Source organism: Hemibagrus wyckioides, linkage group LG01 (assembly GCF_019097595.1).
Source record: "Hemibagrus wyckioides isolate EC202008001 linkage group LG01, SWU_Hwy_1.0, whole genome shotgun sequence".
Classification (NCBI taxonomy): Eukaryota; Metazoa; Chordata; class Actinopteri; order Siluriformes; family Bagridae; genus Hemibagrus; species Hemibagrus wyckioides.
In genome coordinates this window covers 23,198,009-23,221,567 of record NC_080710.1, presented here as the reverse complement: position 1 = coordinate 23,221,567, position 23,559 = coordinate 23,198,009, and the positions used below count along the sequence as shown (strand labels likewise).

Below are 23,559 nucleotides of genomic sequence, written 5' to 3'. Positions count from 1 at the left end.
TTTGGCGATTATATAATGTACTCTAGCAACATGAATGACTAGTCAAGTCAATCTGTCTCTTACAATCAATTGCTGCTTTACCTCAGTGGATCTTTTCAATGAAAATTATCAGAAGGCTAGAAATCTCCTAACTCATGGATAATGGATGTGACAGATAAAGCTCTTAGATGTATGAAATACCACCCATTTCAACATTTCTGAATCGGTGCTTGTGTATTTATTAACATTTTATAATACATGATTTAAAAGGGTGTAATGATTTAGATGCAGATGCATTGTGAAAGCACGAGAGCCTGTCGTTTCCATGGAATCATTCATTTTTCATATGACTCTGACTCTTACATCGCTCTCGTCTCCGTATTCCCCTCCCTCTCGTTCTCTGCTTTTTTCTGGGCTCATCTGCCACTACATACAGTTGTGAACCCATTAGCTTGTATCTTAATGAGGTTTTTGTTTCAAGTGCCCGCAGTACGCTTCTGCAGCATAGGAAGTGCTCAATAGCTCTCACGATGAACATCAGAACACTCAAAGAAGTGAGGATTGTTACTACAAGAAAAGCTACGTGTGGTTCAGTGTAGGAAGAGAATTATTGAGCTAAAAGGATGGTTCGCCGACTCGTATCAAAACATATTGTGCAGTAATTTATATTGAAGTGAAGACAAGTTGTAGACACAATGTAAAAGCGTAGATTGGATTTTTGCTCCTCGGTGTAATAGAGGCTGTGGATGGTTGATTTGTCCCTGCAGCATCACAAATCCACTTTGATCCCTTAGCTCAAGGAATCAAGCTGGATCAGTGGGTTTTATGTACTGGTTGATTACTTGCTTATCAGTGTGTTATTATGCCAAAGATTGGACATGCATCAAATCTGTATTTGTATCAGTCCGATGTCAGTCTCTAACACTACTTTGGTAGTGGTTTAGATTTGACGTATTTTTCAGTTCAGTACACTTCTTTGTTTTATGGAATGAATGCACCAGTTGTGGTACAGAGATTATATACATAGACACAGGACACACACTGTTTTAAAGGGCTCTGTCATCAGTCATCTTTTGTTTAGCTTAACTTGGCAACAGAAACTTGCATTTCTTATTTTCTGTATTTTGGTATCAGGATATATTCCGAGCTCTGAAGTCAATATTGTATCAAAAATGGAAAAAGTTAACTTTTGCATTCCTATCCAAGAGCGTTCAGTGGCAAATTGGATCGTGATTATTTGACCTGGGATGAAGACCTTGTGTTTCATTGATCATAATGTAGCTCGAACAGACATGTTGAAACCTTTAGCATGTGTGAAATAAAAAAAATAATAATGATATAACACTTTCATAACGATTTTGGGGTTTAGTATCCCGCTGCTCAAAACGTGTCATTATTACCATGCGCTAATGGCTGTGAGTAATAACAGATTATACTGCACTTTATTTGTAGCTCCTGGCCTTTTAGCACATACTGAGCATCTGATGCCATTATTATGTTTCCTGGAAAAAGGAGGGAAATGGAGCAGTGTAAGGGAGAGGAGCCTGTCCCCCATTTACTGCCCTTATGTGCTTCAGACTGTCTCTGGGGGTGAGGAGTACTTTCACTGAAATGCTTTCCCCTATGCCAGACAATAACACATTGGGCCTCACCTGCCTCAAAAAAGCTAGAAAATGGCTCTACGGCTTTTCAGGAGAGTGGTCAGTGTGAAACTGGAATTCAGTGCTTGGATAATCCAAGACCGGGTTAAATGAAGTGCAGTGAAATACAGCAGTCAAAAACAACAGTTTTTACTTGTACTGTAATTAAATTGTATTGTGCAGAGGTATTAAATCCAGTTTATGGTAATGCTGGGCATATAGCCTTGTTTAATAATTTTTTCAGCAAAATTACATTTTAACCTAAAAAGAAATATGTGCTGCTCTGTATATGTAATATGTAATGTTTATGTCTGCAGATGCCTTCCCTAAAACACAGAAAATTGAATTTCTGTGTTTCTTTGTGCAGTGTATTAAGTACTTGTCGTGTTTACACCATACTGCATTCCCTGTAGTACTCTTTGAGATTTGAGATCTTTGAGATTTTTTTAGACTTTGGGGACTTTGCAACCAAAGCATTTTCTTCAGGCCAGTTGTGTTTTTTTTTTACATGACGGTTCCACCTGTTTATTCTAACAGAGCACTTTAATAATTGTGGTATCTGCAGAAAATAGGGTAATGTGGGAATTCTAATTCACAATTCAGTAAACGTGCAAAGTGCTTTTTTAGAGTTGGGCGCTATTTTTTTATGTACAGACATGATATGGATTGTGGTGATGTAGGAGTTTTATAGTTGGTGAGGGATTTTTGGACTTGGACTGAATTTTTTTCCCCTGTGTTTAGTCTAGATCAATTCTTGCTCAAAAACCGGTCACTGAATGCATTGTAATGAATGCAGTGTATAATGTGTATAATCTGTATGAGGAGGGAGCTGACCCACGATTCCTCTGTCCACAGAAACGAGACAAAGGCCAGGTGCTTTTTGACAAAGTCTGTGAGCATCTCAACCTTCTGGAGAGGGACTACTTTGGTATCACATTCCGGGATGTAGAAAATCAAAAGGTTGGTGTTCACTTTACTTACAGTTTTGATAGCAAATAATACTTTAAAAAAAGAAAATAAAAGCTGAATGTTTATATTCACAGAACTGGTTGGATCCAGCCAAAGACATGAAGAAGCAAATCAGGGGTGAGGTGCTTAAGATGGAGCAGTTTTAAGTATTATTTTTATATGTGCTCTGTGTAGATAATCTGGTTACATTATATTCACTTTATTGAAAATATGGAGATTTACAAATAATTGACTAATGACTATTCAGTGTTTGAGGGAATTTGCTAAAGTCAGGCTAAAGCTAGACCACATCTAATGTATTGATACACTTCTAGTCATATATTATATACAGAATATTCTTGTCAACCAGCTTGTGGTAGACAAACTAAGGAGCTTATTACATAATTAATCGATTTATGCCCAGCCTGAATGGAGCAGTGGATCTAAATAGTCATTCGAATTGAGCAAAGCTGGTCATTAGAAAGCGAAAAGAACACAATGCACAAGAACACAACATAATTACTTACTATCAATCTATTTAATAGTGCAGAAATCTTATAGCACTGCAGGTCCTGTCTTAGTCTCTCTGTTACTTCTCCATTCCTCTTTTAAAATTGTATGACCTGCTGTCAAAGGCTCTGGCTTTCAATTGGCCAGTCCAGTTTAAAAAGCCCAGGCAAATGAAATGCTCCATAATAGCATTCAGTTTTGAAAGAGTGTCATTGAAGCAGTTGCAGCCTTCATATTGCTCTGGGCGATTTATTTTCCGTTCCTTTTTTCTTTTCTTTTTTTTTTATTAAGGAGTTGCCTGGAATTTTTCCTTCAATGTGAAGTTTTATCCTCCAGACCCTGCTCAGCTCTCTGAGGACATCACAAGGTCAGAGCAATTCATTGCAGTGAAGGCATGAAAACACTCAAACTAACAAGCAGAATTATTCACAGGATTATTAACCCTCTAACTGTGTCACTGTATTTCTAATCTATTGTATTACTCCAGTGTGAGCATTTCGAGTGCTATCGTTTATTTAGTTGAACAGTTCCCTGATATGTAGCATCTTTCTTTCTGATATTTCCCATTGCTGTTACATCTGTATTCACTCAGGTATGCCTCTTTGTCATCTGTTTCTGTCTGTATCCCAGGTATTACCTGTGTCTGCAGTTGAGAGATGATGTAGCATCAGGTCGCCTTCCTTGCTCCTTTGCTACACACACAGTACTCGGGTCATATACAGTCCAGTCAGAACTTGGAGATTACGATCCGGATGAGTACAGCACCAACTATGTCAGTGAGTTCCACTTCGCTCCAAACCAAACCAAGGAACTCGAAGAGAAGGTCATGGAGCTCCACAAGACCTACAAGTGCGCTTCACATACTCTCTTCCAAGATATATTAACATAATTGTATATTTTCTGTGGTTTATCTTAATTTGAATGTTTAGCATCTTTGTTTCAGCAATGAGAAATCGTATGACTCTAATGCAGTCAGTATGTTTTTTGGAAAATAATGTAATATGGTCCATTTTTCATCAGAGGGATGATGCCATCTGAGGCTGAAATGCACTTCCTAGAGAATGTCAAAAAGCTGTCTATGTACGGAGTGGACCTCCATCACGCCAAGGTAAAGAACCTGTATGCATCCTTTTTGCACTGTTCCACCACCCCAAGTAAGCAGGAGCAGGTGTCATTTAGTAGCTCTCAGCATGCCTCACCTTTGACTCATCTTCTGTCTTTTTTCATGTCATTTCAAAGAAATTCTGCATTTCTTTTTTTCCACCTGTACATTTAAGAATAGCAGGGCACAGAGAAATACTGAGAAAAAGCTTCTAAACCTTGAGGTCATCCTAATTTCTATTTATACATGTGGTTGCCTGGGAAAACATGTCAGTTGAAACAAAAAGCTGAAAAAGACAAAAAATGACCTTTGTCCCATAAACACACTTCTCAAAAAAAAAAAAGGGGAACATTTAAATCACACATCTGGATATCGATGACCAAAATATTCAAGTTGAAAATCTTTCTTAATGTACATTGTGCAATTTGAACAAAATGATGTGACAGTGGTCAATGGAAAACAAAATCATCAACCCACCAAGGGCCAGATTTCACATTACACCAAAAATCAAAGTAATAAAAATGGCCGATGGTGTCCTGGGCATCTCCTGCCATACCTGGATCAGGGAATCAGTGAACTCCTGGACTCTCTGTGGTGCTATTTGTTGGCTTCTTATACAAAAAGTATCTCAATTGGATTCAGGTCTGTGGAACATGAGGGCCAGTCAATGGCATCAAAGCCTTTGTCATCCAGAAACTGCCTACATACTCTGGCCACATGTGGCCGGGCATTGTCATTGAGGAACCCAGGCGCCACTGCACCAATGTAATGTCTGACAATGGGTCCATGGATTTCATCCCAGTACCTAACAGCAGTAAGTGTCCCTTTAGCTAGCTCATGGAGGTCTGCGACCATCCAAGGATATTCCTCCCTAGACCATATCTAAACCTGTCATGCTGGACGATGCTGGTTGCAGGCAGCATAACATTTCCCATGGCATCTCTAGACTCTTTCACGTCTGTCACATGCTCAGTGTGCACCTGCTCTCATCCGTGACAAGAATGGGGCGCCAATGGCACACCTACCAATCCTAGTGTTCTTTGTCATATGCCAATTAAGCTGCACGGTGCTGGGCAGTGAGCTAGTTCCAAGTAGAGGATGTCAGGCCCTCATGCCACCCTCATGGAGTCTGTTTCTTACAGTTTGGTCAGACCACCCACAAAACCATTGCTTTTTGGTGGTTGTCACTTTCATTTGCACCAAAGAAGGTGAAACTTTTTCCTAATGCCTCCTAACTGGATAGACTGATTTTCATGAAGTTTAATTGACTTGTTGTTATACCAATAATAATGATAATGGGATGTTCCCTTTTTTTGTGCAGTGTATATTTTGGCAGAATCACATGGGAATGTTTTAGGTGATCTTCTGGCAAAGCTCCTCTTGAGTAAGGAGTCAGTATAAAAACCGGTGGTTAAAACAGTCAGTCTGCCTAAAGATAATGAAGCTGTGCTTTCCTCAAACAATGAATGTCAGGCTTTGATCAATTTGTTGGATAGCTACTTGCTGTAGGGAAATGGATATAAGGCTAATTAAGAGTGAATCGGATAAAAGCGTGAAAATGTCTATGATGCTCCTGGGTCACAGTCAGGTTTATTCTTTCTCCTTTTCTCTTGTCAGAAGTTTAAACTGATAGAGGTTTATTCCAGTTAAGAAACATGTAGTTTCTGAACTATGTGTAGTACACAATTTCACAATGTGAAGAGTTTTCCCAGGCTACACACGTATAGTGACACGTCATGTCTCCTAAATAATGTATCATTTTTAATGCCACAAATGCCTGCAAATTGTTTTTTTTTTTCCCCATCACAGATTGTTTCTAAAAAATTTGTCATTTACAGTTATTCATGTAAAGTGTTGTTCTTTTGTTTGATGTGCGTTTTTGCAAATTCACTGATGCTGGTCCATGAGCAAAGCTGACGTGTTTCTAAGTACATGACAGGGTCGAGATGTTAACAGAAATTCCATATCTTAAGCCAGTTCTTACAGTGCTATACTATGGCGACAGACAGTAATACATTTACCTCCATAACCTTTTCCAAAGTAGATAAAAATTTATGACGACGTCAAGTAACCTACCATTTTTATCTACTTCAGTCCTGGCAAGCAATGCAACTTTCAGTTGACAGCAGTCGTTAAAATAAACGTAATTCTTAGTAGAAAGAAACGGTAGCTCAGATGTGCAGTTTGATATTACGACACTCCCCTTAGGGCCGAGTTACAATTACGTGGTAAACAATTCTCAGTCTCTCAAACTAATTTCATAGTGAGTGGCTTTAAATATAATCTGTCAGTTTGAAGCATATTAGGTCATCTTTCATACTGCATATTACTTAAATCAATATTTTTAATTACATTTTCTTATGAAAACATCTGTTCTGTTTACCTGTTTATCTTATAGAGCTCGGAAGCATTAGTGATCGTTTCCTTAAGGGCTAATTTCAAACCAAGTGGCCACACAGTTGAAAAAATATTTGATCAACATTCATGACACTGCTAACCCCAGTGATTTCCATCTTCAGTTGATGATGTGTAACAGTCGAGACGGCACATATCATCCCATAAATGGTCATTGAGCGGTCTCTGAAATAACAAGAGACCAAGCAATGATGAGCATGGAAACTGTCCCTTAATTTGGTTAGATCAGCCCTCTTCTTTTTCCTTTTTCTTACTGAATGGCCTAGTTGGTAGGAAGCTTCTTTGAGTGCTTGTCTCCAGCTAAAGGAGAGGTAAGGCTGCATTCGTGCATCTGTGTGTCCTTGTATGTGTGTGTATGCTTCTTCCGTCTGACCCTAGTCTTCGTGCATGACCATGGAGTGAAGAGTCCCATTGTCTGAGCTGCAGCTGATTTGGCCACAATACGTGCACTATTGTGGCCCACTGCCTATTCTCAGTATGCCTGTATGCGGAAGTTACATTCCTCAGAGAAAGATCTCCTCATAGATCCACATGTTTCTCATGTTATTATAGAAACACATTGTTCAGTCCCAGGATAATAATATACAAGCTATCATCTCCATCAGCACTGTAAACCATTCATTAGATGGAAAACATTTAAAAAAAGGGCTCCATTATTACGAAGTAATCACCACATTAACAAATAGCATTAGTCACATCAGGATGTGTCAAACACCCACTTTATGACATCCATTACCTTCCCCTGAAAACTTCCTGAAAGACTGTTGTAATATTTTTTTTTTTTTATGTGTGTGTATGCTTAGTGGTTTAATACCCCTAATAATTAACGGCTGCGATGCCTCAGCAACTGTGATTGTGTAGATGTTGCATTGATTAGATTAGATAGCAACAGTGTTTTGTTCAGCATCTGTCAGCTGTGAAATGCACACCCATCTTTAAAAGGCTTTTTTATTTTATTTTTATTTTTATTTATTTATTTTTTTTTTATGATGTCATATTCTGAATGCCCGAAAAATCTCAGTAATCCACATTGTGATGAGCCATCGCACGGATAAGAAAGGCAGTTGCATTCCGTTTGTGTGCAGTCATCCGAAACGGACCTGTCAGAGAATCGTATGCTGTGTTAATACAGCGCACAATTGAAGCATAAGGACATGTGGGGCTGACCAATGACATTTACACAGCCCCCAAAAAAAGAGCCAGATTAGGCTCCACATTGCCTGCTGAATGTTTTTCTCTCTCAGGGGCTGCTAACCTCATGGGCTGCTAAACATTGGTTCCACACACAATTTTCTTCACATTTCTACTGCAGTGCCGCACCGTTTCCAAGTCATTTTACATGATCAGTCATTGATTTTTTTTAAAAAAACGAAAAAACTTTTCTGACAGGCTTGATACATTGCCAGAGATTTTTGGCTACCAGCAGTTCTTTACTGAAAGCTGTTTTTATAAAATTTGACATATTACTTTGGAGCCACTCAGAAAACTTCAGCTATTTGTTCTGTAACCGTCTCTTTGTTCACAAGGCATCGTCTCAAACGTATCTATCTAATCATTCCTCAGGATTCAGAGGGGGTGGAGATAATGCTTGGAGTGTGTTCATCTGGCCTGCTCATCTACCGAGACCGGCTGCGAATCAACAGGTTTGCTTGGCCCAAAGTCCTCAAAATCTCCTACAAGAGAAATAACTTCTACATCAAAATTCGACCTGGAGAGGTACATTTAGAGCTCAAGTACACAGCATACCATTTCAGTGCAAAACGCTGACAAATATAACAGATGGGGGTTTTTTTTGTGTATGTTGCTAACGTCTAGTTCGAGCAGTTCGAAAGCACGATTGGCTTTAAACTTCCCAACCACAGAGCAGCTAAGAGACTCTGGAAGGTTTGCGTGGAGCACCACACCTTTTTCAGGTGAGCATTATGAGAGCGGGAGGAGAATTAGCACTTGAATAGTTCTTGTCATTATGCAAAGGTCCAGGTCTTAGATTTACAAGCTGATTATTTTCCTGTAACAGAATGTCCCAGACATCTTGTAGCACAGCAGTTTTGTTAAAGAGTCTTTGTTGTTTGTTAAAGAATGTTTTTTTATCTGTTTATAGTTACTTTTTTGTGGGATGTTTATGAAACAAGGTAGTTTCTGCTATCACTTATAATAAATGATAGCAGCTATACCCAGTAGTTTTTCATACAACAGTGCAAAAGTAAAGCTTAAACTTGTCTGCCATTAGACTTTTCTGTCTTAGAACAGCTTTGTCTGACTGTTACCAAGTGCTGACACCTTCCGTAAATATTAACTAAACATCTAGAAAAAGCTTCACCATGTAAATGTCACGTTAAAAGTATGTATGTATTTTAATTCATTTGTTGTTAGACTTTCTGTGGTGCATCATCCACCATACAAGTCCCTGTGAATGAGCTGTTACTGAAGAAATAATAACGTATTAGAAAAGGAATATTAATGTAAATTTATGATATACCTTGAAGTCAGCACTACATAATGTTAGAAAATTAATCACCAATCAGATCCACTTCAGCATGTATACGTACTGCATAGGAGGTTTAGGCAGGTGTGGAAAATTGCTGTAGATTTAGAATGCTTTAAAATACAAGTGTTAATAGTTTATTTTTATCAGTTAACACAATAGAAAGTAAATGAACAGAAAAGAAATCCAAATCAAATCAATATTTGGTGTGAACACCCTTTGCCTCCAAAACAACACTTGCGCACAGTTTTTAAAGGAGTAGGTAGGTTGCTAGGTGTACCCGGGTCCCATTGGTTTCCACTAGTTCTTTGTTGATGGCACTGCTGGACATCTTCCAGAGTCGAGAGGAAGTAAGTATGATGTGTCTTTCATCTGCTGCATTAAGTTTCTTTGGCTGACCACTGTGTCTAGCATTGCCAGTTTATTTATGCTTTTTCAAAATAGCTTGAACAGCACATCTTGAAACTCCAGTGTGCTTTGAAATCTTTGTCTGGGAGAGACCTTGCTGATGCAGTGTAACTACCTTGTGTCTTGTTGCTGTGTTCAGTCTTGCGATGGTGTATGAAACTGTCTTCCACAACCTCACCTTAGTAGCAGGGTTTGGCAGTTCCTCACCGTTTTAAGTCTTATACACAGCTGTTTCTGTTTCATGACTTTGCTTGAACCTACATATGAAATTGATGATCATTAGCACCGGATCCTACAAAATCTCTGACTTGTGTGCAAGTGTAAGAACTGAAGGTGGTTTGAAGCCAATATTTGGTGGTCACACCAAATATTGCATTGATTTAGATTTTTCTTCTCTTCTCTCACATTGCATTTTATAAGTTGATAAAAAAAAGTAAACAATTAAAGTCTATATTTTTTTTTTATTTTATATTTTGTATATTTTAAAGCATACTTACTTGACAGCATTTCTTCACCCCTGCCTAGAATGTGAGGATACAGGTAACCAATGTATATGCGCATTTATTTATCAGGTTGGTATCTCCTGAAACTCCACCTAAGAAGTTCCTGACTCTTGGTTCCAAGTTCCGCTACAGTGGCCGAACCCAGGTCCAAACGAGACGGGCCAGTTCACAAATAGTTCGCCCTGCTCCCTTCTTTGAGCGTTCTACCAGCAAACGCTACATCATGTCCCGCAGTCTAGATGGAGGTTGGTGTAGTCTTGCATTCAGGATGTCTGTATTTTGTGTTTGAGTGTTTAATTACTGAAGCTAGTTTGATTGCATATGAATATTACATTTTGATGATAAACAAATGAATTAATTTTCTAGCGTTATCAGGACTTAGCAGAACTGTACAAAAATTGCTGTTACTCATTAAATCATTAATTTTTTAAAACCGTACTGTTTAATACGGAGACAACCTGAGCATACATGGATTGCATTATTCAAATTTTACTTAAATTTTATTATTTAAATCTAAAAAGTTATAATTAAAATATTTCACAAGCCCAAAATGCAAGCCTGATTAATGTACATTCAAAGGTGTGTCTCTAATTTGAAGATCAGACTTTAATCAGGTCTACCTTAATGAGTACAGAGCTGATGTACTATTCATTGACATCATTAAAACATTATTTCCTCTAATAAGGTAGTCTTTAATCAGTGCAGCCAAGTTCCAGCCACTGTAGACAATTACTATAGGACACTGTCTTGACTAAAGTAATTGTAATAAAATTGTAACTGTAATATCTTTCGATGTATCAATAGAAACAATTTTCTTTATTGACGTTTATACTCTCCATTACCATCAGGTCTTTAATGGTGCCTTTGTTTCTCATTAACTGTTACTTGGCCGCACACTTCAGGAGTCCAGGCTGTTTCTCACAATGATGCTAACATGTTTTTGTGCCTCTGCTAATGGCAGCATGTCAGTCAGCCTCACTGGTGTTTGTGTCATTGTTATCCTTTGTGTTCACATTGCGTTTTTATCCAGCATGGCCTTCACTCTCCCTCTACCCACGTTTTATCACCTAGTACCAGACCTCCATTAATGTCTTCCAAGTTGCTTTGTGGCGTCTCTCGTTGCTGTGCTGGGGTGACTCCTCTGAACCCCAGCATTATTCTGTACCCCTCTCTTACTGAAACATATTGCTGAGAGCAGGGCAGAAAGACGCGCCGCAGGGTTTTTTCCTTTCTGCCTTCAAATGTACAACTACACGTTTCTTTCCTCCCCATGTTTCTAATTAATAGAATAAATTATAATTGTATTGCCCCTTGAGAGATCGCAGAAGCCAGCAGATCTGAGATTTGGCTCTCAGTCTTAAAGCTGTGGTTTTGACTGCTTACTTGATATTTTCCTGGATTTAGTGAAGAAACTGATTATGAATTTATTCTGAAAATAAACTATTGATTTGAGCAGTTCCTAATTTCCTTATGCGAGTTCCTATTATCTGCATCCTCTGTAATTAGCTCTTCTCTATGAAAGGGCTGTGGTTTGACTTCCTTTGCCTCTGAAACTGCATATCACTCCCAGTATATAACTAGGAAAAATGGTTTAATATCACACAAAAGTATTATTTTATTACTTGGTTTAAGACCCTCACACTGTTAAAAAAAAAAAAATGGATCAGAGTAGCATCCTGCTTTATACATAATATATATAATCAATGTCTTCTGCATATATGGAAGTGAAAAGTGATCAAATCAACTGTCGTTTTTATCATGAGTAGCATGAATATATAAAGGTTACTAGTTTAACATGTAAGAGAGGCATTGCAGAAAGCAGTTGACATTAGCACCTCTATGAAAATAGCTCCTAGTTGCTGGTGAGGTACAACTTTTCATGCATTGTCCTGGCAAATGCATTTACCCAATTCCTGTCACTTTAAGGGCTTTGTTCAAATGTAATTAAGTTTCAGATTTCATTAACGAAATAATACAGAGAAAACTAACGATATGTTTAATATTACTTTGGTGAAACGATGTACCTCAGTTTGTAGGCACACATGGTTTCTGTTCATTTGACCAGTCAACAAGTCTTCTTGTGATGTTGACTTTCTCCTCAGCTCAGCGGAGCATCCCCCAAATCACAGCGACTGTAGTCCCAGGACCTAAACCACTTATCGCTATGAATGGCACTAAACCAGCAGGTAGCTACGCGCATCTACAACCCCCAGCCTAGAAAAGAGCTTTAAAAGCTTGCTAGTTTGGAAGGTTATAGGTGCAAACGGGCAACTCTGCATGCTATTGACTGTTTAAGCTGCTAGCCAAGCATGTGCAAGCTTACTGCTAGCTACAGTCTCCTTTTGCTTAGCTTTCTAATAGTTTGTCTTCTGGGAATATTTGTCAGCATGGCTTATACCACGGGCTGCTAATTTCAGATTAATCTTGTTGACTATATCTCAGGACATTCCCCAGGGTAAACTGAGGACATTGAGCTATTGGGTCATAAAAATATTAAAGATAAATCTAATTTCTAGCCTGAATTATGTCCACAGTTTCTTTAAAAGCATACATTATGTATAATATTGAAAGACAAAACTTAAGAATCGGGGTATTATTTTGTATACCACTGTAATATTACATTTGTGAAATTTGTGGTCCAGCTTGTTAGCAACTTTAATGGATTATTTAAGTTTTTATATGTTTAGGCAGACATTTGCAAAGTTTCTTTTTTTTTTTTTCATGAGGCCCACTTGCAGGTTTTTGGATAAAACTTTTGGTGTATCACGAATACATATAGTTAACTGTTAACTACGCATCCACATTTATGGCATTTTGGCAGACGCCCTTATCCATAGTGACTTACGTTTTATCTCATTTTATACAACTTTATACAACTTGGTGGATCTGTGATTCGAACTAACAACCTTTGGATCAGTATTCCAGTGCCTTAATTACATCCCCTTTAGCTTATGCTACCACATCCCCCATACACCAATCAGCCATAATATTAAAGCAATTGACGTGAATAATATTGATTATCTCAATACAATGGCAACTCTTAGGGGGTGGGATATATTAGGCAGCAAATGAACTGTCAGTTCTCAAAGTTGATGTGTTGGAAGCAGAAGAAATTGTAAGTGTAAGGATCTGAGCGATTTGCCTATGGCCAAATTGTAATGTTTAGATTAGTGAGTGAGAGCATCTCCAAAAGAGCAGGTCTTGTGTGGTGTTCCCAATATGCAGAGGTTAGTACCTACCAAAAGTGGTCCATGGAAAGAACAACCAGTGAACCAGTAACAGGGAAATGAGCACCCAAGGCTCATTGATAAGCGTGGGGATTGAAGGCTAGCCTATCTGGTCTGATCAAATAGAAGAGCAACTGTAGCACAAATTGAAAAAGTTCCAGTCAGTGGCCTTTTTCAGCAGGATAATACTCCCTGCAATACTGCAAAAATTGTTCAGGAAGGGTTTGAGGAACATGTCAAATTGACTTGGTATTGAGTCATAACTTTTTCTTGCATACTCTCGTGTTAAAATTTGATGCTCCTGAAATGAATTGTTTGGTATTTGCCTCCCTGCAATTCTTTCACTGCACAATTTGCAATGATACCTCTGCAGTAAGGGTTTTTAAAGTAAATGAATCCTTAGGCATAGATTTCATCGTAATTTAACATATAATTCAATTTTTAGTTACACTGTTCATTTAGCCAAAATATTTTCATTTTGCCGGCTGCAAATAGCTATACTATGTTTACATTTTAGTGTGGTAGTGTGTGGACATGGCTACAGGAAGTGCCAGTTTTCTTGTGAAACGTCCAATAATGTGGCTAATATCTTATCTACTACGATAGTAACATAGAGAAATTGTAAATTTGTGACTTTCCAAGAATTGCAAGAATCCCACAATAAAAACCAAAAGCAGAAGCAATATAATTGAATTATATGAAGGAAAGAGTGTTTAACTTAGTCTATAAATATGACGAATTAGGGAAGAAGCAAAGACCTACATATGTAATGTTAGTTTTAAATGAATCCAGCAAGAGAAATCCTTCTGAACTTTGTTTTAAGAATGGAAAAATGTCAGTAAACTGATTAAATGGCCTGTGTGCCTACTGTAATAAGTGTGATCAGGTCTTAACTAGGATGAGTTGTAAATAGAGCGACATGAAATCTAGAAGCTTGAACTTGATGGTAGGTGGTAGAGTAAAAAAAAAAAAAAATCTGTTGATTTAATATTTACTGTATATTTGTTTTATTGCAAAATGGTAGTAAGGAACTACATCTACAAAAATGTGAATTATTTGCTTTTCTAAAATAACACGGTGATCTATAGTGTAATATCAAAAAGGGTGCCAAAGCAGTAAAACACCTAATTAGGTACAGAAGATGTGTTGTATGTATTAATATTTTATAGTTACTGGAATGAAAAGCTTAGACTTTATCTTTGTATTACAACAAAGTACACAACAGAATCATTATTGTGCCACTTGGATATTGCTTTTGATTCTTGTCATAGATCAAGGCTAATATCTGGAAACGAGGGCTGCATTTTTGTGTTTCTGGTATGTTAATTTTGCCTTTGCTTTGATGCTGGTCTCATCATCCCTGTAGGTTTGAAAATGAATGCAAGATGGCTTCGCTCATTTTGACTGCAATGTCATGACATCAGCAACCAAGCTTTTGAACTGCATCCTTCATATTTTAATTATTATGCAATGAATGAAAAGCTGTGTGTGTGTGTGTGTGTGTTGTAGAGATGGGCACAGCATTGTACGGGGCTGCAAAGGGCATCGCCATGAGTGACCTCATCACCACAATTACACCAGAGAAAAAGGCAGAGGAGAAGAAGTCGGAAGAGGAGGAAGTTCTGCTCGTAGAAAATATCGTCGTGGAGGAGGAAGACGAGACGACCAAGGCTACAGAAGTATCCCTGCCAAGTCCACCAACTCCTGTCCATCCAGACACAAGGGTATGGTGCCTCTTAACATTTTCCTAAAAAAAAATTGTAAAATGTGATAGTAATATTTTTCTGCTGAGTTCACCGTTGCAGTTCATGAGTAATTAAACATAAGGTTTATTTTTAGGTATTTAATATCTATATTGAGTTCTCCATTCAATCAGTATTAGCAGCTATAAAAAAAATCTTAAGGCTTAAAGGGTAGCTCCTAACTGGCAAATTTAAAAGAAACTTAAAAATCAGGTCCTCATATGAAGTCGTTTTTCTGTCAGTAAATCATAAATTACAGAGCTACAAAAAAGGTCCAGAGGACTGCTAAGTCGCCACGAACAAATCCCAGACCAAATCACAAACAATCCCAGATGTCAGCTGCCAGTATATCAAACTGTGTTGCACTGATTGCAGGATTATCTCACGGGTTTTGGAATAAGAAGTGCAGTCACCACATCTTAGTAATGATGTATGGTTAGAGATCACAATTTACACAGCTGTCCATTACCAGGCCACAGGATGACTGCAGTCATGTGTGTCATTTTTTTGTTAGTATTGATGATTGGCTGTACAGAAGTACAGTTCTTCACAGCAGATTCATAAATGAACACCCGTTGTGTAATGAGAGTATTACAGTTAAAATAATAAGAAGAACTGATTTCATATTGCACTAAATGTGAAATATGTTCATTTTTTCCATGCTTTCTTCAGCGTGTGGGCGTGATTACCTATTAAAAATAAATCGAGTAGCACATTTATATACACTTGTCTAGTCTGCTATTAGGAAACGCTGGGTGCACATAAGCCATTCAGTAAACAGATTTCTGTCAGTAACATCTCTACAGGGAGTGAAGCTATTAGTTTAATACCCAGAAGACCCTGAGAACTCATGAGAATTGAAAGGAAGAGGCTTTTACTCTCTTAACACTAATGTCACTTTAAGTGAGGCATTTAGCATGGAGCCATAATAAACACTGAGCTAGGCCTATGCTGTATCCCTCTTTTTAAAAATGTAAATCGAGGCTAATAGACGAAATATCAAAATCACTACTGACTACTGAATTTTATTATTGGTATGATATATATAAGGAATACAACATGACATGTTTGTGTGATGCAGACACAAGGCAGAGTTGATTGTTTTCCAATAGCAGCACTCCTCAGAGTGTTTTATTCCAATTACCACAGCAGGTTGCCAACGGTAACAATTTATTATTTGTTAGATAACGACACGTTTACAGTTACGTTTATTGTTGTGGAACATTCGCAAAGCAAATTAGTTCGGGTTATTAGTTAGTCATTCCCTCATCTCTTATTGTTCTGTCTCTTGAAGTTAATAAGACAAAAACAATTGCATCTTGTCATGTTACAAAGAAACCACAGACTGCGTAGCCTTCTGTCCTGAAATCTTTCCTGTGCTGTGTACAGATTTACCTCACAGTGTTGCATAATGTTAACACCTCCAAAATATTAAACAAATGTCTCATTAGAGAAATCTAAACCTTATCAACACGTTAAAAAAAAAGATCTATTTACAGTAAGTGGAGCATCCACAATACAAGAGCATTCACAAATACAATACGAGGAAGCTGGTACTATAGAAATGATAATGTATTAGACAAGACAAATGCAGAGGTTTGCATCAATGTGCTCACTCTGTTATGGAAAATTAATCTATACCTTCTGATCAATCAGAATAGAATATTTAATATCCAGTAAAAGTAAAATGTGGTGTGGTCAGCACAAGACGAAATATTATGACAGTAACGACCGTGAAGTAATGAATGTTACGTGAAGGTGACGACCATCTAGTACAATTATCAGTATTACATGGGTCATATGTCATGAAGCAATTTCGAGAACCACTGTGAAGCCTGTGGAAAAAAATCACCTTTTATTGCGCACTTCTTCTGATTTATTAACAGATAAAATATAATGAGGTCAACCAAAAAAGTGAGGAAATGTAAAAATTCCAACCACTGTGATTAGACCTGTCTCTCTTTGCAGACAAATATGCAGCTGAAAGAGAATTTATTTGTAATATACAAAGAATAATAAGTTGATTTCTTTCTTTGCATGCTTTCAAACGGATGTGTGCTTGTTTGCACATTACAGACTGATTTTACAGACACTGCTATCGATGGTGACTTGACTGCTACTGAGGTTTGTAATATAGGTTGAAGTTCCTGACCTTTTCATGCAGATCAGCACATTTCTTCATATATAGTTTGCTTGTGTGTTTGTTTTCATTAAATATATTTATTCATTTTTTTTATACTGTAAGATATTGCGTATGGACAACGTATTTGAGCCTCATAGCATATTTTAACTTCTTACTCATTGTGTTGCTGTTAAGAAGTGCTATCTGTAAGCAGTTTATAAGCTTTATAGCCCTGAGTTTGAGCTCTAGGTTTTACAGCAATATAGTGAAAAATCCCAATGCATACATATCTTTATATTTATCACAAGTAAACATTTCAGTAATTGTGGTTTACATCTTAATAAATTACAGTTTTGACCTCGGTAGCTATGCAGTTGTGCTCAATCATATGTATTTATCCTTTTAAAGCACAGGTTTGCACCGAGTAAGGAAGCGGACATTACATTTCTAAACAAGTGATTTTCATTTTATTGAGCCACTGTTATTTCTCACCTGTTGGGTCATCTAATAATTCATTTTCGTTTTTTTTTTCCCATTTATGCTGCCCATTTTCGTTTTCACTGATACTTTTGCTGCATTTTCTTTCTGTTGTGGTTTCTCTGATATAAAAACGTCCAATTTTGTGCCTCTTCTTAGCAGTCGGATCAGGAAGACGAATCTGAAATAAGGAACCAGGTGAGAAGACTCTCTGAATGCTATGGGTTTCATTGCAAAAAAAGATATCAGCCTAGTTTTAGCTGAAGCACCATAATCAGTTTGAGACAGTGATTCCATTTCCAGCTTTGTCTAAAATAACAAAACATTTTTCTTCTGAGTGTGTATTTGGTCAATACATGATGTGGCACTCGTGATGAGGAATCCACGTGAAGTGAATGTAGCATCTATACTTCCAGCAACATTATATTACTAGAATGTTGAAAAAGAAAATCCGTCATGAAACTCATCCTTTGTGACAGTAGGTCAGCTCTCGGGTTGATAATTTGATGTCTCTTTCCCTCTGCAGCCCAGTTTTATAAGGAGAATTAAAGGAGAAAATGTGTTTATCAGACATAGTAGACTGATGCTGGAGGTTGGTAAGGAATGAGAGATGTAGTGCATGGGGTGAAACAAAACACTAAATATCGAGTTTGAATTTGCAGTGTTTTATTGTCGAGTGTTGTGCTTGTGGTTCCATATTAATGGTTTTATTGGAAGTTCGGCTTGCTTTCTTACTAACAACTGAGAATTTCAACTGTAATATATAGCGACCATGTAGCAACGGCCATAGTCATGGACACGGACTTACAGAGTGAGAATGGACACCTGGACCTGTTCCTCCGCTTCAATCTGGGACCCTTTACTGGAGTCCAGTCAGACTCTCTTACGAGGCTTAATGCCACAGACAGGAAGTTGTTCTCTTAGTTCAGGAAACAGTCGAGTAAATCAATGAGAAGATCAGGGTGAATGCTAGGAGAGAAAAACTTATTACATATGCCGCTAGTCAGAGTATTTGAACACATGGAGTCGTTTCTACATTACATTACAGTTTACCTAGTGGCAATTAAACAAGGAAAAAGGTTTAAGCAAGTGTTGCACTGAAGACTCTGTATTTAAAGACTACTTCCTTGTTCACTATCAGATTTTAAATGAGTGCTTTATAAGGCACTTGTACGTGTTTGCTGGAGTAGCTACTGTAATTTAAATTACCCCAAATGGACATGATGACCCCAAGCTTTGCCCAGTGTACATTCCAGATGTATTTATAATAAGCTACTAAAACATTTGAACATTTTATGTTCAGCAGTAGCACATATGGCATTACTCAGTCACTGCATATCTCATGTACACTTGGATGATTTAAAAGTGACATTCATTAGACAAACCCCTCCCTGTCCATCAGGTTTCCAAGACAAACTGTGAAGTGTCATGGGATTCAACAACAGATTTCCCTCGCCATCACTAATTTTGAAGGCTAAATTCTAGGTTTCATAAACCCGTTCATGTTAGTACTCACTGATCCTAAAATAGTACATACAGTATGTATTACAATTTGAGACAAATGTAGAGGCTAAAGTAGATGGCCAGTGAAATTTCTCCATTTTTATTCCTGCTCTATTGTAAGGATAGTGAAAACGGCTAAAATGAATTCATTCAAACGTGGCTTGTCTAAATGTGACATCCAGGAACATTACAACCTATTAGCATACAAAATCCATCTTTTTTGACATTTCCACTCCTAGACTGAATTAAAAATTAATATAAATGAAAGAAACAATGGTGGAGATTCTGAATTTCTCTCGTGACCCATTTTCTAAATCAGGTGATCCAATCTGGGTCATGACCCTTAGTTTGGGAATTTCTGTATAAGATGTTAGTACTGACATTTCCAGATCTCTCTTTTTTTTCTTCTTCTTCTTCTTCTTCTTTTTAAAAAAATAAAATAAAAAGTCAAACACATTTCTTAGTTGACTTTTTTAGTTTAGTAGTACGTACTTAAGTTGGTAGTATAACTCAAATCATCTTAATGCGCTTCATTTTAAAAACCTATGAATATGTTTCACTTTAATATGTACAGTATTCCTTAGTAACTCTTTAGTTCTCTGGATTCCTTCTTACTGTGTTTTATCAAGTAAAATGTTCTTCTTAGACTGTCCTTTCCTTCTCTTCATTATTGTCTTCTTCCCTTTAGAACTTTCATCTTCCTCTTCCTCTCTTCTTCTGTCTCTACTCACGTTATCACTGACTCATGGTAATAGAGATCATGTGAAATGGTATACAGTACAATCTGTGTCAAATTGCACATAAACGATCACTGTTAATAGAAAGAAGGAGGAGCTGATACTGAGTGCAGACACCAATCTGTGATTTTGCATTGACATTTAGAATATTATTATTATCATCAATATTTATTTTCTGTTATCACAGGAGGTGGATAAAACACCTGAAGAGCTGGTCAAACACCAGACCAATATTAGTGAGCTGAAAAGGACTTTCCTGGAAGGAGGCACTAATAAATCAGGTTTAACAGAGTGGGAGAAGCGTCTCTCCTCATCCCCCCTGCGATCCCCCCGGCTGGACGAGGCTCCTATGATTGAACCCCTAGTGCCTGAGGATGTAAGCAATATACTGACCCAGGCACTGTAGCATTCAAGCAGATATAGGATATGTTTTATGATGGGCCATTACGTGTGCTGTGTCTCACACACAAATGACTTTCTTCTGAAACATTTTCAAGATGACGTGCAGGTTACTGCATGTACCTAGTAATGGCTGAATTATTCCCAGCGCTCTTAACCTTGAGGCATTAATGCTGTGACCGCCACAGCTGACAGATGCTGGGAAAATGATTGGGGCTTGTTAAAAAAAAAAATAAAAGCTCTTTGGATTGGATCAGAATGAATGCGAACAATGATTTACTGATTTTCTTGAAGATTGTCGCATTAATTTTTGCTGCTTGGCTATAAATAAGGTTTCATCAAATGGTTCACATAAAGACAGTGAGATTGGAGGTAAAGATAGTCTCAAGCAGCTTCGCATACCCATTTCAGAGGAGGAAGCATTTTCGTTTACTCAGAGATTGCAAGATATGTTCTTTTGATTCTGCACCAGATAATTGTAAAAATTAAAACTAAATAATGTATGAAGAAAAAAACGTACTGTATTTATCACACTTGTTATCAAAGCTCACAGCAGGCAAAAATCACCAGATTGTAGCCAAATTATATTCTCAGTATGACTACAAGGCATGCAGCCATGTAAGTGACAGCTGCTGCTTAGGTTGCAGTCTTCCATAAACATTATGTGAGTGATTCTCAGAATATGATGAAAACCTGTCTCTTATAATATTGGTCATGATGAAGTGTAAAAACTTTTCCGGAAGTCCAACATAAGAGAGATCACTGTATACCATTAAAGGTTCCCGGGCAGTAAAAAATGGCCATTATTATTGTGTTCTCTGGTGTAAGTGTCACTGGGGTAATGACCCGTGCTTATTACATTAGTGACGGTGAAAAATTCCAGGGATGTAAAACAATTACACAACATGACATCTTAGCATGTGAGAATATCTCAAAAAAAGATTATCTAGCATTCCCTGTTATATGATTATAATAAAACAAATTTAAGATTATTAATCATATTTCACTTCAATTTTAAAGATAATTTTAAAGATATTAATTCAAAATGTTTTTATTCTTTTGTCAGATAATTTTTCTTCTTTCCAGAAATAAATGTTTAAAATTAGGAAAATTATTTGCCAATAGGGAAAAAAAAAACCCACTTAAAGCTAAAAGAAAATCTAGAAATAACCCTAAACTAATTTTATATTGGGTTTATTGACATTTTATGTAACAATATTAGATCTTCAATATTATTTCAATATCAATATTAATATTAGACTTATTATATTTAGATAATATGTAGGTGTTATTTTGTCATGTATATTAATACATCATTGGTCATTTGTTCAAAGAGAATTTCATTAGCGCAAATAAATCAAAATTTATATATTTTTCTACACATTTTGTTGTGCTTTTAATTTTTTTTAATCTGACGTGTGAAATAGAGTATATTCTCATAATTATATATACAAATACACCAAAGACCACAGTCAGACAAAGATATACAGTAAGTACAGTAAGAAAGATCTCTCTTAGTCTCAGTGAAAGATAGAGAGTAGTACTTACTTACTCTCTTTCCTGCCTTCATGCAGACCAAAGAGGATTCAGAAGCAGTGGCTGAGAAAGTGGAGGTTGCTAGTGGTACAGAACAACAGGACAGCCAGGACGACATGAAAGATGATGTGGTAGGTGAAGTTTTGTCATTTGTACATGTTTGAAATCTCACCTGACCAACTAATTTGTCCTGAGTGTGCATTAAAGTCTGATTTATTGCATCTCTTCTTTGTAAGAAAACAAAATATCTGATTGCATTCTGAATCTGATTCTGTCTTATTAAAATATATTTAAAGAGCTGTTTAAAGATCTATCAGCATGTGTTAGTAGCTACTGACCTGTATGTTGGCTGTAAGTGTGTCTTCCACTTCTCCTACAGAGTTGCTTAACATGCCTTTCTGTATCTTGTATGTAGGAGTCTGATGGTTGGGTAATTATAAGCAAGGTTTCACCTAAGGTACCTGAAAAGACAAACATAGTCAGCTACAAAGTAGTGGGCATTACTAACACTGTTACTGCTGACGAGGCTTTGGGAGACGTAGCTCTCAAAAAGGCATCAGCCATACAGCAGGAAGTACGTGAAAAGGCATTCGCAATCGGCAAGTCTTATGACACTACAACAGGGAAGATCATGACCAACACCAAAGAAGACGATTTTCCTTCCCCGACAGTAGTGAAGAAATTCTCAGATCAAACTAGCATCACAACTGTGAAGATCATACCGGTCTCCACTGAGAAGCACGAACCTGCAATCCTGACTAGCATAGAAGCCGTAACAGCACCCGTGATCACAGTAAAGGAAGAAGCAAGGACCCTTTCTCCCTCTGAGACTACAGGCGTTGTGAAAATGGTAGTGTCTGTCTGCTCTAGTGAGGAAACCGAAGAGGAGAAAAAGGCTGAAGTGAAGCTACTTACAGATTCCTCAGTGAGGGAAGCAATCACCACTACGCCCAGATCCCCTCTAAGGTCCCCGCTTAGATCTCCACTCAAATCTCCATCGAAGTCAGTGGAATTGGGTTTGAGCCCCAGTCCAGGCCCTTATCTAACCAAAACATCTCCAACAGCCAGAGTGGTAGTATAACACCAACACTGATAATAGCAGCACTGTGCTTCCTACACGGCACCCACCAGCTTCCCAGGCCTGGCTTTCCAAAATAATTACCATTAACTAATTACTTAAAAGCCAGTGCTTTGCAGTCATTCTTATGAATGGTCTCAAAGTATATTTGTTCCTTTGTCATGTGTTTCTTTTTACTTTTTGCGACTCAAATACCTGCCCCGTGGAATTTGACGTCGCTCCAGCTTTAAAACCCGAGCCTGCTGCTTTATTGAGGCTAGCTTTGACCCGCTTCATTTTGCACACAAATGAGCTAATTTTTTTTTTTATTCATTTATTTTTTTATTTCACTTACCCTTTTTTTAAAAAACAGACTTCTTGCTGCCAGTCACACGTGAAATGTCTTTGGCTTCAGTCACAGATTGAAGAGATGGCAGATTTTCCTTTTATGTTCCCTCTGATGTTTATGCTGCTTGATGTGGAATGATGAGGGCTCTATTCATAAGAGGGTACTGAATCCCAGTGGAAACTGATGTAACTCGACCCTTTTTAGGGCTGTTGTGATGTGAAATTCATCAGGAATGAAAAGGAAAGCAACAGTATCTCAATTAGACTCCAAAATGCCAGTTCTCTCTTATTGCTCACTAAAAAGAATTGACAGTGAAAATCTAGGAAGATTGATCTTTAGTGGAACCTCTTTAAATGTTCGGGATATCTCCTATTTGAAACATGGTGAAACAGGCTGTTAGATTACAGCTGGATGTTGACT

The 23,559-nt window shown here is 37.5% G+C and overlaps 1 protein-coding gene across 16 annotated transcripts in view; it reads left to right on the top strand.

Moving 5' to 3' along the window:
* Nucleotides 1-23,559, top strand: part of epb41l3a (erythrocyte membrane protein band 4.1-like 3a) — a 76,459-nt gene that overhangs the window by 44,429 nt on the left and 8,471 nt on the right. For 2 of the 16 annotated variants that reach the window (XM_058393618.1, XM_058393626.1), the window contains exons 4-18: nucleotides 2,475-2,579; nucleotides 2,663-2,705; nucleotides 3,369-3,444; nucleotides 3,708-3,926; nucleotides 4,098-4,185; nucleotides 6,861-6,905; nucleotides 8,158-8,310; nucleotides 8,410-8,507; nucleotides 10,060-10,235; nucleotides 14,727-14,941; nucleotides 17,036-17,083; nucleotides 17,718-17,756; nucleotides 18,085-18,150; nucleotides 19,986-20,174; nucleotides 21,772-21,864. In XM_058393618.1, the coding sequence (XP_058249601.1) occupies nucleotides 2,475-2,579; nucleotides 2,663-2,705; nucleotides 3,369-3,444; nucleotides 3,708-3,926; nucleotides 4,098-4,185; nucleotides 6,861-6,905; nucleotides 8,158-8,310; nucleotides 8,410-8,507; nucleotides 10,060-10,235; nucleotides 14,727-14,941; nucleotides 17,036-17,083; nucleotides 17,718-17,756; nucleotides 18,085-18,150; nucleotides 19,986-20,174; nucleotides 21,772-21,864 (1,653 nt within the window). Of the gene's footprint in view, nucleotides 1-2,474; nucleotides 2,580-2,662; nucleotides 2,706-3,368; nucleotides 3,445-3,707; nucleotides 3,927-4,097; nucleotides 4,186-6,860; nucleotides 6,906-8,157; nucleotides 8,311-8,409; nucleotides 8,508-10,059; nucleotides 10,236-14,726; nucleotides 14,942-17,035; nucleotides 17,084-17,717; nucleotides 17,757-18,084; nucleotides 18,151-19,985; nucleotides 20,175-21,771; nucleotides 21,865-22,148; nucleotides 22,806-23,559 lie in introns of all 16 variants that reach the window. The other 14 variants (XM_058393636.1, XM_058393646.1, XM_058393513.1 and 11 more) reach the window with 13 other exon arrangements.